This window comes from Oryx dammah, unplaced genomic scaffold, assembly GCF_014754425.2.
Source record: "Oryx dammah isolate SB20612 unplaced genomic scaffold, SCBI_Odam_1.1 HiC_scaffold_17, whole genome shotgun sequence".
Taxonomy (NCBI): Eukaryota; Metazoa; Chordata; class Mammalia; order Artiodactyla; family Bovidae; genus Oryx; species Oryx dammah.
Genome location: NW_024070201.1, coordinates 74,056,098 through 74,072,247, shown reverse-complemented (window position 1 = coordinate 74,072,247; position 16,150 = coordinate 74,056,098). Strand labels below are relative to the sequence as shown.

Below are 16,150 nucleotides of genomic sequence, written 5' to 3'. Positions count from 1 at the left end.
CCTTCTTCACCTTTCATGCACTGACTTAGCCATTGTTTTTTCCCTTGGGGTCTCGCACAGCTCCCTGGTTAGTGACGGTGGACTGGTTTCTCTCCGGCCCCCCCAAAAGCCCCTCCCCTGGTGTTTGCCTTTCTTTGGGGGCTGGAGCAGACCATAATCTTGTTTTTCAAGAGCAGCTGTGGGTCAGCCACCTCAGTGTTAGCTGTCCAGGCCTTGTGCAGGACACTGCTGGCTGCTCGAGGCCCATTTACCATCTGCTCGTGCGTCTTCTCCTTCCCCGCCCTCCTACCCTGCTGTAGGCCGAGGGCTACTTGTGTTGCCCCTCTGTTAGTTTCCAGGGACTCTGAGAGGGGACAGAGTGAGAAAGTTAGGGACTGTATCAGCTCCTTTTAATTTGTTTCCCCAATCCTTTTCCTCAACCAGAAGGGTAGTTATAGGCTGTACACTTGTAATTTATAGTTCTTTCAAGTACCGAGACGCAGGTAAGTTAGGTGTGGCCTGGGATCCTCCTAACACTTAGAATACCGTTCAGAGGCACTGCCCTGCTGGGCTTCCTCGCCTTCCTAGCACAGTGCGTGCCTACCTCTGCCCCTCCAGCACGAACTCTTCTCTCTCCTTCCATTTGTGGAGTCGGAGATCATTTTGCCTTTCTCCAGAGTGTCCCATCCAGGTGTATAGTGGCCTCAGAAAACAGAGGGAGCCATTCCCCACATCCCTTCTGTTTTGGTTCTCTTTTATGAAAGGAATCAGCTACCATATTTTTCATGTACATACACTAATTAATAACAGACACAACATTGTATATTTAAAAATCTAGTTTACTCATTATAATAATCCTCTGAGATAGTTGTTCCTTTCAGTGTGGTTTTTTTAAAGTAAGGATACTGAAGCTTGGCCGAAATCAGGCATATCTAAGATTAGAGATCAGGAGCAAACATATTTAGTGTCTGACTTTATTGTCCTGCAGATGTAAAACCCTTTAAAAATGATGTACAACCATATTTGAGTCCTAGCTCTGTGAGCTTGCTGGGGGAACAAGACTGTCTAAATTTATTGCTCGTGGGGATAGCTTTGAAGGTTGGTCAACATCAGGTTAAATTTTCCATTCTTTGTCATCTGGATTGATGACCATCTTCCCTGGCAGGCATCTTCTACCATTCTTCTCTCTGTGGCAAGGATTGAGACTGCAGGGGCCCCATGTTTGTCAAAATGCTCAAACAGAACATCCAGAAACCTGCTGTCAGGAGGTCTGTCCTGAAGCCCTCAGCGTCTGTCTTTGCATAAAGATGCTCACAAGCAGGGGCAAGATGTGGCTGCCCCTGACCCTGCTGTCTGCCTGCTTCTGAGCTCAGACCGCCCACTAGAATGTAGATGGCAAAGAAGCCGAAGGAAAACTCGCATTTTTATTGTCACCATCCCTTTGGAAAAAGACGGAGAGAGGCTTCTGTGAAGCCCAGGTTGAGTGCTGTGTTCCTGTAGTTCCTAAGTCCTGTAAGAGAGGTGGTGTCTGTGACTTGATGACTGTAGTTTTAACTATCCTTACCCCGCCTTCCTCATTTTATCTGTTATTCTAAACATAATTACAATCCCAGAATCATCTCCCGATCATCTTCTTGCCTCTTTTTGTAACTACTTTGCCTTCCAAGGCAAAGATACCCTGTACTAATGACAGTCAGAACTGGAGAAGCTTCAGATTAGATCAGTCACAAATATCTCCCAACACTGGGAAATTATATTCAACTTCTTAAAAATTGCTGCCAGCACAGAGAGAAATAGTCCCTCATTCACAGTTGTGACACTGGGCTACTTTGGGAAAACATCTCAGTGACAAATCCTAGTCATTCAGCCTTAAGATGAAGTCTCTTTAAGTCTGTTGCATGTATTTTATTAACTCTTCCAATATATCTGGTTGTATTTGGTCTCCTTTTACCTAGAAATCCATGCTGTGAGCAAATACGCCAGACCGTGTCCTTGTGAAATGATTGACAGTCGTTTCTGAGAGCTCAGGATGAGTGCCGGTTCCTCGGTTTGGCGTGATGTGTTTGTCGCCCTGCCACATCCATTCGTGCAGAGGAGCCTCAACCCGCGGGCTTTCGTGTTCCCCTTGCCAGATGCGGGGAAGTTCTAGCAAGGAAGTCATCGAAAGGTCTTCTTATATATAATATAGCTGAGGAGGGTTCTGAAGGCTGTCACTCAGCTCTGCCATCTGATTGGGTGTGGCGTAGGAGAAGTTACTTGCCTTTATAGTCTGGAATTTAGTATTCTTCATCTGCCCTTTTGCTGTGACTAAAATTTAATTAAGTCACACCAAGAAAATATGTTAGACAACCAGTCATGCTGCTCTCATCCTGCGTCTGCAGGTGAAGTCCTGACAGCTCTGTGGGGCCCACGTGCTCGTGTCCAGTTTCAGGGCTAGGCATTGCAGTCGAGTGAAGCCACATGTCCTCTGCAGCAGCTTCACCCCGTTCTCTCTTCTGTGTGCCAGATTTCCAGGACTCCCGTGGGAGTCGGTGACTGCTAATAACAAATGTGTTACTTGTAGCCAAGAAAGGAAAGGGTGAACCTTCAGCGGAAAAAGTTGTCTATTCATTTTGAAATGAAGCTGCCTTTGTCTCTCTCTTTGACTTACAGACTGTAAACTCTTTGATATCAGAAGTGCAAGAGAAACTGTGAGGGAAGACGCTGTTAAGTGACTGTTCTCTTTACTGCCTGGAACCTGCCAAAGCAGTCGAGTCAGGCACCCTAGGACACTTATCCAGTGGTGGTGTTACGTGGAAGTAGTCCTTAAACTGAGATGAAATAAGAAACTGTTCAGTTCCTTTTTTTTTACCAGAGTGTTAAATAATTTCACATAATTGATTTTTGTGATGGTTGCTTGTTTTTACAGGGTGGGTTTATAAAAGAGAAAGTATATGTCTTAAAATAGGACTTTTCCTCCAGATATACTTAAAAGAAAGGCAAGTAAATGCATCGTCATAGAAACATGAAACATTCTGGCGTCTGTCAGGAGTTCCCTTGTTGACAGGTATGGGCAGGTTGTTAAGTCCAAGATACAGCAGGAGATGAGCCTGGGAGTTAGGGTGGCACCAGATCTTGGGACGTCTCAGATGCCTTGCAGAGGAGGTGACCTTTACCCTGTAGGTGAGAGGGAATCACTAAAGAGTTTTAAGCCGTATAGTAACATGATCAGATCTTTACATAGTATCTTATAACCGACTGTAATAAGGTACCCCTGAAGTACAGGACAGCATTGTGTGAAGAGAGCGAGTACTTGGGAAGGCAGCTATGCTCACCACGATACCACCAACGCATATGGGAGAGGGTGCTAGGGGAGATGTGAGAAGGCTTCGTGGATTTCAGCTGGGTGTGAAGACGGCCGAGGACTCTGACGGATTGACGTGGAGGATGGGAGTAGGGAAGGAGATTCTAGACAAAGGAGTAGCTTAAGCAAAAACCTAAACACAGAAGATTAACAGGCTTTATTTAGAGACTCTGCAGAGATCCGTGGCTAGAGCAATGGAAGCAATAGGTTGCTCCCTGATAACTCAGGTGGTAAAGAATCCACCTGCATTGCAGGAGACCCTGGTTTGATTCTTGGGTCGGGAAGATCCGCTGGAGAAGAGAAAGGCTACCCACTCCATTTTCTGGCCTGGAGAATTCCATGGACTGTACAGTCCACGGGGTCGAAAAGAATCAGACAGGACTGAGCGACTTGCACTTTTCAGAGCAATGGAGAGTTTGAGCGAGAAGATCAGAAAGACCTGGGCTGTGGAGGGCCTGGAATGCCTGGCTGAGAAGTTTTGACCTCATTTTTATCCGAGGGCAGCCATTATTCAATATGTATTTTAGGCAGTGAATTCTGACAGCACTGGTTAGGCAAGTGGCAAGTATATGGATGCAGGAAAACCAGTTAGAAAGCAGTGGGCGACATCCACACGAGAACATATGAGGACTGCATGTTAAGTATTGGGTGTGAGAGGCCTTGGTGTTTTCGAAGAGTGGGGCCTATTTGTGAATGTTCCTGGGGAGACGAGCCATGTGAGTGCTGAGCTGTCTCACTTCCTACTTCTCTACACAGAACGTTGCCCAAGTCCTTTTTTACTCTCACTGGAACCGATTTTGAACTAAGTTTATAAAAGTGGCAAGTGACTCCCAGAGCAGCGGTTAGTGTAACCAGGACCTCTTGCGCAAGCCCGCTGGTCCCCAGAGCCTAACACCTGTCGTCTGGGGACTCCTGTGATTTGTTGTTTGATCTTTGGCAAGTCCCTCCCCTACCCCAGGCCTCAATGTCTGATCTTGTAAAATCAGATTAGATAATCTCTGAAGTTTATTTCAGCCCTAAAGCTCTTGGATCTTTGTTGGAGCTAACTAACTGTCTTAGAAGAATTTCCCTTGTACTCAGCAGACGTAGAATAATGAGAAGTCTCAGCAAAGTGGGGAGACTTCCTCACCAAGGTGTTAGTCACTCAGTCGTGTTTGACTCTTTGCGACCCCGTGGACTGTAACCCGCCACGCTCCTCTGTCCATGGGATTCTCCAGGCAAGAATACTCGAGTGGGTAGCTACTCCCTTCTCCAGAGGATTTTCTTGACCCAGGGATTGAGCCCAGGTCTCCTGCCTTTCAGGAAAGATTCTTTACCATCTGAACCACCAGGGTTCAGATTCCCCTCCTGAGGATCGCTGCTGCTGCTAAGTCGCTTCAGTCGTGTCCGACTCTGTGCGACCTCATAGACGGCAGCCCACCAGGCTCCCCTGTCCCTGGGATTCTCCAGGCAAGAACACTGGAGTGGGTTGCCATGTCCCTCTCCAATGCATGAAAGTGAAGAGTGAAAGTGAAGTCGCTCAGTTGTGTCCGACTCTTAGCAACCCCATGGACTGCAGCCCACCAGGCTCCTCCACCCATGGGATTTTCCAGGCAAGAGTACTGGAGTGGGGTGCCGTTGCCTTCTCCTCCTGAGGATTAGGAATAGGATATCTGGTACCTATGGAGCCTCAGCATATTTATAAAATACATGCCTGCCTGAATTCCAGCCCTTTCCTGAGGATTCCAGCTCTTTCCTATTGCTTAGAAATATATAATATTGCTTGGCAGCTTGGGAATTAGTATTCTTTCTGGGCAAGTATAATACATATGAATATTTATTATAAGGAATGCTAGGGGAAGAGAAAGAAAAATGAAATATGTCTGGGTTTAAAGAATTAAACAGCCACGAGGGAAGAGAGGGAAAGGAGGGTAACTATCACTTAGAGATATGTATTTATTTTTTAATATAAAATGCACAATAGGTATATGGATTTGCATAATGTATGCAGATGAAATTAAAGGTAGAATAAGAGAGGAGAAGAATTTGTAAGTGGTAATTATCTGTTATATTACTATTCCTTGGAGAAGAATTAAGGCTCTGCATTTCCAAGAGACCTCTGCTATTAGGTATCCCCTGCGAATAATCCCTGCTGGGCCTGTGCCTCCCTCCCAGAAATCTCTCCCTGGCACACATACACAGCCCTTCAAAGTAGAGACTAGAGCTTCACTAACGGCACCCAAGTAAGGAAAGGACTTGGCCAAGATCTCTGTGCATCCAGGGGCAGGAATGATGGAGTACGCCTTCTATTGTCTGGAGATTAAGTATAAAACCGAAGAACACAGGGAAACAGATATTTTTATTTTAATAGTCTAATTTTCAGCAGAGTCAACTGTGTATTGTCAAGAAGACAATGGCCTTTTGAGCTCTGTGCTGCCAGAGCTGCCTTGACAAAGGCCCGAGTCAGAGCTGTTTGTCATGAGCGGAGATGGCAGCCCGACTGTCTGGTCAGGACACAGACGGCGGCCTGTAGGTGTGTTTTCCATTCCTTTAAATTACAGCCTCTCTCTGAGGCAATTAATCCCAGGCATTTAGCAAGGGTAGCTGCTGTGTTTCTCCCTTGTTCCAGAGATTGCTTTTTCTTGTATTTGGCACTCGTTTTAGATGCTTAATTGTTTGAAGGGTGTTTTTTTCCTTATAAAATGTTTTATAAGAAAGTCTGATTTTTTTTCTCTCTCTCTCCTTCCCAAATACCCCTCTGAGAGTTAATCAGAGATGCACAGAGTTCAACAGCTGGGAAAGCCATTAATAACGCAGCCAGCTTCTGTCCCGCTGACTTAAAGGCAGCTTCTGGCTGAGGAAATTGATGAGGATTTCTCAGGTGTTTCCCTGAAAAGGATTCTGGTGAGAGTCCTCCAGCGATACAGGAGCAGTGCCAGCATGTCTGCACACTCGGGTCTTCACTGGTTTGTGTTTTTAAGTCTCTCCCCGACCCCTTCTTGAAAAGGGCATGGTCTGTGTTACCTTCTCCTTGTTCTTGTTTAGTGGCCAAGTCACGTCCAGCTGTGTTGTGACCCCATAGTCTGTACTCCATCCAGCAGGCTCCTCTGCCCATAGAACTCTCCAGGTAAGAGTACTGGAGTGGGTTGCCATTTCCTTCTCCAGGGGATCTTCCTGACCCAGGGACTGAAGCTGCGTCTTCTGCACTGGCAGGCGGATTCTGAGCCCCCAGGAAGCCCTTGTGCTGGTGGTCTCCTCCAGTAGTTAGCGCCCTCCGTTATTCCTCCATGAACTGCCTCCTGGGTCTACCTTCCACCCACTGCTCCTCTGGCAGACATTTTCTAACCTTCAGTCTCTGCCTAAATTTGCCTCCTTCATCTTGTGGAGTCTTGCTCCATGTTGATCTTGTATCAATAGCACTGAAGTGAGTGGCAGAATCTGTGTAGTTTCTGAAGTGAACATGTCAAGTATTTGTTTTTTTTTTTTATTTCTTTGTCCTTTCTGAACACTCTTACCACTCTTCCTTTCTCCCCTCACTTCTACCCACCCCCTCCTCCGAGCCTTTGCAAATATCCTTTACACTGAAATATGTTTCCCCATCTCAGCTCCTTATTTTGAATTTTCTCTCCTTTCTGAACTATAGAAGAACCAGCAGCTAGTCATTAGTTGCTCTTTTCACCTCTCGCTTATTGGAGCCATGCCTTTAGTCAGGGATTTTTGTGTGCCAGCAGGAAAACCTGGGTCTTTGCCCTCTTCCTGCTTAACTTGTCCACTGGTTGGGCATTCTGGCCTTTGCCACCTTGCTCATTTATGTTTTCAAGTTTTTTCCACTCAGGAAATGTTTGAGTTGTACTGTTATAGGCTATTTTCTCCCAGATGCCTTTGTGATTTTTTTTTTTTTAATAGGCAGCGTCTCATTTCTGTGTTCACCACGGTCCACTTTTCCAATCAGTCTGTATGCAGTTCTGTCATTTTTGCTTCTTTGCTGGTGTGCCCAACAATTTGAATTTGAAGTCTTCTCTACATTTTATTGAAATGCTGTTTAACTCCGACTTCCCTGTCATTAATCAAAATGTTAGATACATCTCCAATCACTTAATATATTGCCTCTTTTGTGGTTCCTAATGTAACCGTCAGTCTGAGACTGCTTGTATCTGAGCCAGATGATTTTCCTGTATATGCATCTTATTTTGCTCTCTCTCTCTCTATATATATATATATATAAAAGGAGATTGTTATGATATGTTACTCAGAGATTACTGGAAGATATAGCTATATATAGATACATCTGTATATATCTTCCAGTAATCTCTAAGTAACATAAAGCCATTATCTCTGACCATGTTTTGTCCTCCTTCCTCCCTTCTTTTTTTAAATGGAAGGAGAAATTGAATCAGAAGGAAGTGAATTGTTTTTAGGTTTTCATGACAATGAAAAGAGCCATAGGGAATCTGTCCCAGGAGCCCAGATTTCCTCCCGGCCATGGGGTCTGTCCACTTTCCTGCGTTCTCTCCATGTGTCCGTTTGCCCAGCTCTGTGTCGTGTGTGGGTTCTGGCGGTTTAGTTTAGTGCTGTCTCCTGCGGGCTTCCCTGGTGGCTCAGTGGTGAAGAATTTGCCTGCCAGTGCAGCAGATGCAGGTTCCACCCCTGGGTCAGGAAGTCCCCTTGGAGAAGGGGATGGCCGCCCGTTCCAGGATTCTTGCCAGAGAAATCCCACGGACAGAGGAGCCTGGCAGGCTATGGTCTATCGGGTCGCAAAAGAGTCAGACATGACTTAGCGACTAAACAACAACTACTGTCTCCTGCGCTGCCCCCCCCAACCCCCTGCCTGCCTTTCCTGCTCCTCATGTCTGCTTATGCCAGATAGAGTGCTGTTTATTGTCCAGAGGCAGAGGGCTCTTTGGCCCTTGTTCAGAAGTAAATTGTCAGCTCCGCGTTGTGATTCTGGGAAGGCCAGCTCTCTCTCATAGCTGTAGAGTAAAGTAATTGGATTTGTCCCATGATGCTTCTTTCTGTAACTTAATTTTCGACTGTTTTGAGGCTTAGGACCCTTTTTCCTCCCTTAGAACCCTTTTTAACTTCAAAATATTTTCTGACTCCTCTCATGATAATTAGTTGCACTTTTAGTGCCCATTGATAAGTAAAATATGTGAAGAGCTGTCATGAATTCCCTTGTACTTTTAACTGAATTGGTACTTTGATCACAACTTGAATCTACATATTGAAAAATAATAATATACTTAATTTGGGAGCTGCCTTTTTTGTTTGATAATCAGCTACTCCTTATAATAATTTGTGGGTTCCCCAGAGTTGCAGTTTACTGGTCAGGAACTTCTGATCTCGTTCTTTATAATCCCCTTTTCACTTTCGGTATGATCTTATCTCTCGTTCCTTGCATCTCCCTTCATCTGTAGAGTTTCAAGTCAAAGAAATTTGCTATGTTAAAGAAAACAGCAATATGCTGTCTCTTCTGGGAAGATAAAAACCAAGTGCTGACTTTTAATGGATCAGCTTCCAATATCCCTGATATTGATTTGTCTCTAAATGCTCAGCATCCAATTCTACCAAGATATAAAAATTTTCCTAGGCTTTCATTTCTGGTTTGTAAGGCTCTCAGTAGTGCCCTTGAAAGCCAAAGTGTTGTCTTAACTTTAATTCCAGGGCCAGTTTGAAGATTATCTCATTAAGTTGAAGATAATCCAAAGGAAGAATTCAGAAAATATCCCAAATCAAGCTCTCAAGAGGTTCATTTATTTTGTAGAGTTGATTGAGCAGTTAATTAACTACTCTGTCCAGCCAGTGCCCTTTGGCTTATTGTTCCTTTCATGCATTGGAAACTAAGCCACGTGAAAGTTCTGTCTTCTCTTCTCTTGGAGGAAGCAGTGAAGTGTATTGAAAAGAGCCAAGGCTTTAGAGTCAGAGGGATCTTCATTGACTCTTATCTCAACCACTTACTAGCTGTGTGACCTTGGGCATTTCCCTCTCTGGTCCTTAGTCCCTTATCTGTGGAACACATCTAATGATACTTAATGGAAAACTCTAAAGATTAAATGAGATAACATATTAATTACAAACCTTTGTATTAGGACTTAATAGCTATTTAATAATGGTGGTTATTACTGTTATTCTAACAGACGGTAAAGAAAACACTAAACATTTTTCTTTTTGCTAAAATGGCTTAGCTGAGGATTGCATTGTCTGATCATCTTCATCATTGTTAATTTTTCAGTCTCTAAAAGAAGGGACTGCCTAGTCTTTTTCTTATGTTGTTTTTCTTTCCCATATCGATGATTTTTCCATACCAAGGACCTAAACAGGTGTATTTAAAGATAATCAGTTGTTGAATGAAGTTGATGGGAGAATTTTTCTTCCGTCAGGATCCTCTAAAGCCAAAGTTTCTCTCATCTTTCGATTGAGAAAACAAAAAGTTTATACACATCCATTCTAAATCCCTTTAGAAGATCTAAACTTGGTTTCAGTTTCAAACGCTGCAGAGTTCAGAGACCACATTAACTCAAGAGAAATCTTCCTTCTTACTGAACTGTTAGTAAATGCTGATAAATTTTTTAATCAAGGTTCTCCAGAAATGCGGTATATGAATGTGCCACTCAAGTTGGTAAGCAACCGGGATGACTGATTTCTGCGGGGCCTTCACCGGAGGGTAGGACTTTAGTTTGGGGCGTGTCTTGTCTTTGGGGCTGGTGTCTGATTCTGCTTTAGTGACTCTCTCACTTGTAGTCTTTTTCTTTCTCTCCAGGGACAGTGGTGACAGGTCCAGGCACCGAGCTCCTCGCAATGCCCGGATGTCTGCACCTTCGCTTGGACGCTTTGTCCCAAGGTAAGAACAGGGTAGTCAGCTCTTAGAGGAGGCTTTTCTAAGGGAGCCTTTATGAGAGACTGGAAGTTTTAAACCTACTTCCTGGTCTGGATTGTCCATATCTGGAATGATGTCCTAGTGAGCCTACAATCAAGCCCTGCCACCTAAAAACTTCCCAGGAGATGATTAACCACAGTGAAAAGGCATAGAAAAGTGGCATTGGGAGCATCCTGTTCAAGAATAGGAGGCTCCCCCCCGCCACCCCCCAAGAAAAGAAGCCCCAGGAAACCTTAGAAGCAGGATCAGGAAGAAGACAGACATGTGTGAAGGGATATGTCCTAGAAATTTTACTCTGCTCTAGGTTTCTATGGATTCCTAGGCTTAGTGGATCCCTTATCTTTGATTGAGGGTTGGTAGATGGTGTATGTACTTTGTTTTAAGATAGTAGGCTTTTAACCCGTGGTTCCTTCTTACAGGCGTTTCTTGCTGCCTGAGTACTTGCCTTATGCTGGGATTTTTCATGAACGTGGACAGCCTGGCTTGGCTACTCACTCTTCTGTTAACAGGGTCCTGGCAGGTAAGAAGGAGTTATTTCTTTGGATTTTGAAATTTTAAAGGAAGAGGGAGTCAAGGAGAGCTTTCCTTTCTTTCCCGGCGTTGTTACGATGGCATCTTGGCATCTGGCGGAAAATCTCATACTCAGATGCCTTACTTCAGGGCAGGAAGCTACTGATTGAGGGAAGCTGCTGCTTTTTGTCCATCCCCTCTTCCTTCAGACTTTTCTTTTTTTTAATTTGTTTAAACCATTTGTTTTTTAAGCCAGCAAATAGACTTTTTAAAATGGAATGATAAAGGTGCCTTGTTCATGTTTTATTGGCAAGGAACTCATGAGCCAGATCCTATGATTTAATTAGGAGCTGAAGGCACACCTCTCCGACCCTTGTCTGCTGCCAGCACATGGAGTTCCCAGGCCCTGTAGAGTCTTCAGAGGAAGCAGAGAGACCCATGGAGGAGCCGGGTGAAAAATTTGCACAGAATAGAAAGTGGGCTGGACAGGCCAGCTGAGGCAATTATATGGTGGTTGAGTAGCAGCGACCAGTGTTTGGGGCCTAGGATGTATGACATGACTGCTGCTTCTGGGCAGTCTCTGGAGAAGGAAACAAAGCAGATGCTTTTTTTTTTTTTCTGACAAAAGGTTTTTCTCTTTCCTCCCCTTCTCCATCCCCCCAACCCCCACTTCCACTGCCAACTTGTAAATTTATGTACGTGAAGGCATTAAAAACTATAAAAATCAAGCCACATCTTGGTGTATCTTTAATAAGCATCCTTATTTAAAAAATTCAAATGACAATATGTTTTGGAAAATCTGGGCCATGTGGTGGTTCAAGGTAGAGAGGGATCCGTGTGAGGCAGTGGCGCCATCGAGCTGCAGGAAGGTGATTTCTGACCAAGCTGTGGCGACAGCTGGTGGGTGGGCCGTGGGACCTGGTGTCCTTTAAGTAGCAGTATTCTTGAGCCAGCGTCAAGACCTAGAAACCACCAGGAACCTTGGTGGTTTCTCTGCTGGACGCCAGGGCTTCATAGGCCCAGGCTTGGTAGAGGCCCAGGCTGCTCCATGGTGTCCTGACAGCCTCCACTCAGGAGGGTATAGCCCTCGGTGGTGAACAGACTGCACAGCTCTGTGCCTCTCCTTACCAGGCACTTCTTCTGTGTGGCCTGGCTAATGGCATGTGGAAGCTCCTCCCTAGCAGATAATCACTCGCTGCCAGACAATACTACAGAGCCCCCCTCCACCCTTCTCTGTTCCCGACATCTGCTTCCACCACCCCACACAGCAGCTCCTGCTCCTCTCCTGCTGAGAAGCCTCTGTTTTCTTGGCATTTCGGGTTTTTTTTTTTTTTTTTTTAAACAGCTCTATGTTGTTTTTTGTCTCCTTTGATCTAATAACTCTTAACCTTCATATTTTCTTCCCTTCTTTATGTCCAGAGGTCTGACCCCAAATGGCTCACTTTCACTTATGGATAGTTTTGAATATAGGGGTTATATGCCAGCAGGCAGTTGTTTACAAGTATGAAATCTACTGAGGAAACTTCTCTAACAGAAGCTGCAAAGTACCCTAAGGATAAGGAAATCTAGACTCTTGGAGACGTTCACTCTTGAGTTAGGTTAGTGGATGGTTTCCATTCACATTTAAGCTTATTTCTTTCATTTTTTCAAGATACCGGTTAGAAAGTGTCCATTGGTCTTTTTCATTTTCTTGTAGTTGATTTTACAGTGTTGTGTTAATTTCTACAGTACAGCTGCATGACTCGGTTATACACGTATGTGTATAACCAATGTGTATTTTTATTACGGTTTCTCCCAGGATATTGAATATGGTTCCCCGTTCTATAGAATAGGACCTTGTTGTTTATCCATCCTGTGTGTAATAGTTTGCATCTGTCCTACTTGTGTGTTTTTTTTAATAGGAAGATAATTGCATTACAATATTATATTGGTTTCTGCCATACATCAGCAGGCATCAGCCACAAGTATACGTATGCGTATGTCCCCTCCCGCTTGAGCCTCCCATCCTACCCCTCCCTCCACGTTGTCACAGAAGGACTGGATATGAGCTCTGGGGTCACACAGCGAATCCCCACTGGCTCTCTAGTTCACGCCCGGGAATGTTTATGTTTGTGCTGGTCTCCCAGTGCGTCTCATCCCCTCCTCCCTACTGTGTCCACAGGTCTGTTCACTGTCTGCATTCCCACTGCTTCCATGCACAGAGCTTCATCCATACCATCTTTCTAGATCCTGTATATATACGTGTGTTAATACATACTTGTTTTTCTCTTTCCATCGGGCCTTTCTTAAACACCCTCATTATTTGTAGATATTTGGATGTCTCTCCAGATTCCATGACGGTTGTGTTTCTTTATTCCTTCTCTTGAGAAAACTCCAATAATAATAATAGCAACAACAAAAGCTTAATATTCATTGAGTATTTGCTGTATGCTGGAGAGTGTTTTAAGTGCTCTTCCTTGTCTTACTTCATTTCTTTCTCACAGTAATCCTATGAGATGGGTGCTGTCATCTAATTAACAGTAGTAGAAATTGAAGCCCAGAAGGCTAACTTGCCCAGAGTGATGGAGCTAGAAGTAAGGGAGCCAGAACTGAACCAGGCAGTGAGACTTCAGTTTCCTAGTCTGCCTGTCTCCCCACAGCTATTTTTAAGTGCAAAGCATCAAAATAGCATTCTTCTTGTAGGTCCTTAATCTAGAAGAGGGAAAGGGGTCCCAGGGAACTTGGCTGATCTTCAGGGGATTTTCCTGTTTGTTTTAATGCCTCCATTTTAAGTGGATTCTAGACATAGCTTTTTAATGACCTGGTGCTGCTTGCTCAGGAAAATCTCATTGTATAACAACCCTTTCCCTGAGCCTTCGTGCCCTCCTGGACACAGATGCTTTGCTTTTTATTAAACTTACTTGTGATCATATAGTAGAGCTGCTGTAATAATGGCTTTCGAAGTGAAGACAAATTAGCGTTTTAGCAGTAAGCACTCTGAGTTTTCCTGGAAAGGCACTTTTCTCATAGATGATTGGGATGAGGTTGTGATGGTCTCAGAACAGTTACATTCAGTAGAGGTTTGTTCTGTACCACAACCTGCCAGGCAGTGTTGTGGGCTACCAGAGTGAATAAGACAGATAAGATCCCTATGTTTCTGTAGCTCAGAGTCTGTGTGGTTGGCCATACCTTAATCATGCTGTTTGGTTCTTAGCTCCAAACATAAGTCAAAACCCTTTGTATGGCAAGTGGCTGTTTGTAGGGGAAAAGCATGGAAAGTTAGCAGATCTGGAGGGACAAAGCATATCCACACACCTGCAGTTTTAGGAGACATGATCAGTGGCAAATGAGTTTTCAGTGGACCCTAGCCAAAACCATTCAGAATCATCAACAAAAATGGATTTGCAGAAAATTAAGATCCATTCTGCCCACTTCCTCCCACAAGAGCCTGAAAGCAGTAATATAAAACAGAAGCTGCTACAGAGAAGTGTTTTGCTAGTCTGTTCATCTTCATCTCTTCCGCCTTATCTTGTTGCCTTTCCCACAATTCTGTAGGTTCCCGGTGGCTGCCAGTCACCCGTCAACCCACACCAAGCCCCTTCTTCAGCAATACAAATTCTAAACCTGTACTTAAAGAGATACAACTACCTTTAAAGCTACTGCAACTTGACAGGTATATTTTGGGGGAAAGCTGCAAAAGTCTAGGGAACTCCCTCTGTTGACCTTTTAGCAGACAGCTCTAGCTCTGTGTAGTAACAGCAGTCCGTAACAGAGAAGGAAATGAAGTTAATGACTGCCTGTTACGGGCCAGGTACAGCCCAAAGTGGTTTCCCAAACATTGTCTCCTTAAATGATTCTGACAACCCTCTGAAGTAGATGGTGTGTTTTCCATTCTGCAGGGGAGAAAGCTGAGACTCAGAGAAGTAAATGTCACTTGCCCAGGTCTGTCTCCTTTACTCATAATAACTCTGTCCTGTCTTCTGTGCCATGTTTTGCCTGAGTTCACGTAGGGAGTATCTGCCAAAAGGTTCTTCACCCTGTAATATTTTTCTGCATGCTTGAGGCCTCATACAAGTGAGATGAGAAGCCCTGCATCTGACATCTTCCTGGTAATTACTGGAAGGAAAACTTCTGAGGGATGGGGACCTGGGTAGTGCAGGGTATTAGTTATCTGTTCTGCCTAATCTTTTTGACTTTCATCCTAATGAGCATCTGCTCCCAACAGATGTCAGCCTGATGTATTTAATTTAGTATTTTGATTAAAATGAATGGGAAGTGTCAGGGATTTTTTTTTTTTTGCTTCTGGCCACAGGTCACTGGGGCCTGGTTGAGTGTCATGGGCTAGAGATGGCCTTGTGCCCAGTCATCCTAATTTCTCTTAGGATTTCTCCTTTGAGCCATTAGTTTAGAAGTGTGTTCTCCAATTTTCACAAATTTCCTTTTGTTGTTGCTTTCTTATTTAATTTCACTGTGATCAAAGAACATGCTTTGTATGATTTCAGTTACTTTAAATTTGTTGAAATTTGTCTTATGGCTTAGCATATGGTCTATTCTGGAGAATGTTACCCATGTGCATGGGAAGACTGTGTATTCTTTTTTCGCTGTGTGGAGGGTTCTGTAGATGACAGGGAGGTCTGCTTGGTTGATAGTGTTCTTCACTTGCCGATTGCAAGTGATTGGCAAGTAGTCATCTCTACACTTGGCCGATTTTCTGTCAAGTTGTTCTACCCACCATTAAGAGTAGAATATTGAGATTTTTACTCATTATTCCTGAACTGTATACTTCTCCCTTCAATTTTGTCTGTTGTTGCCTCAAATATTTTGGGACCTTGTTATTAGGTACATATGTGTTTGTAATTGTTTCGCCTTCCTGATGAAGCAACTTTTTTGTTGTAAAATGTCCCTCTGTTCATGTAATGATTGTCTTTTTTTTTCTGGTATAGATGATATACAATGTTAAAGTTTCAAGTATACAAGATAGTGATTCACAATTTTTAAAGGTTATATTCTCTAGTAATACTGTCTTTAGTCTAGTTTTCCTTGCGTCAGTATAGCTACTCCAGCTCTTTTATGGTTTGTTGATTGCGTAATGTATCTTTTCCCATCCTTTTACTTGAAGCCTATTTATATCTTAGAATCTAAAGTAAGTCTCCTATAGAAACCATGCAGCTGGATCTTATTTTTCGTCTAGCCTGACAGTCTCTGCCTTTTGATTAGATTGTTTAGTCCATTCGTATTTAATGTTATTGATGTAGTCAGATTTTTGCCTGCCATTTTGCTGCTTGTTTTCTGTCTTTCTAATGTCTTTTTTTATTATTATTACTCTGTTTCTCCTTTACTGACTTCTTCTGTATTGAGTAGATAGCTTCTAATGTGCTATTTTAATTCCTTTCTTGATTTTAAACTATATCAGGATCTACTTCAGACTTACACAAACCTAATTCTGGTAAAATATAGAAACCTTGTTCCGTGATAGCTACATTCTT

At 43.6% G+C, this 16,150-nt stretch overlaps 1 protein-coding gene across 8 annotated transcripts in view; it reads left to right on the top strand.

The window, feature by feature from the left end:
* The window catches only part of AMBRA1 (autophagy and beclin 1 regulator 1), a 164,204-nt gene that overhangs the window by 66,804 nt on the left and 81,250 nt on the right, over nucleotides 1–16,150 (top strand). For all 8 annotated transcript variants that reach the window (XR_005724250.1, XM_040259125.1, XM_040259124.1 and 5 more), the window contains 2 exons: nucleotides 10,059–10,139; nucleotides 10,595–10,695. Coding sequence is in view for 7 of the 8 variants with exons in the window: in XM_040259125.1 (XP_040115059.1) it covers nucleotides 10,059–10,139; nucleotides 10,595–10,695 (182 nt within the window). In the remaining variant the exon portion in view is untranslated. The remainder of the gene's footprint in view (nucleotides 1–10,058; nucleotides 10,140–10,594; nucleotides 10,696–16,150) is intronic.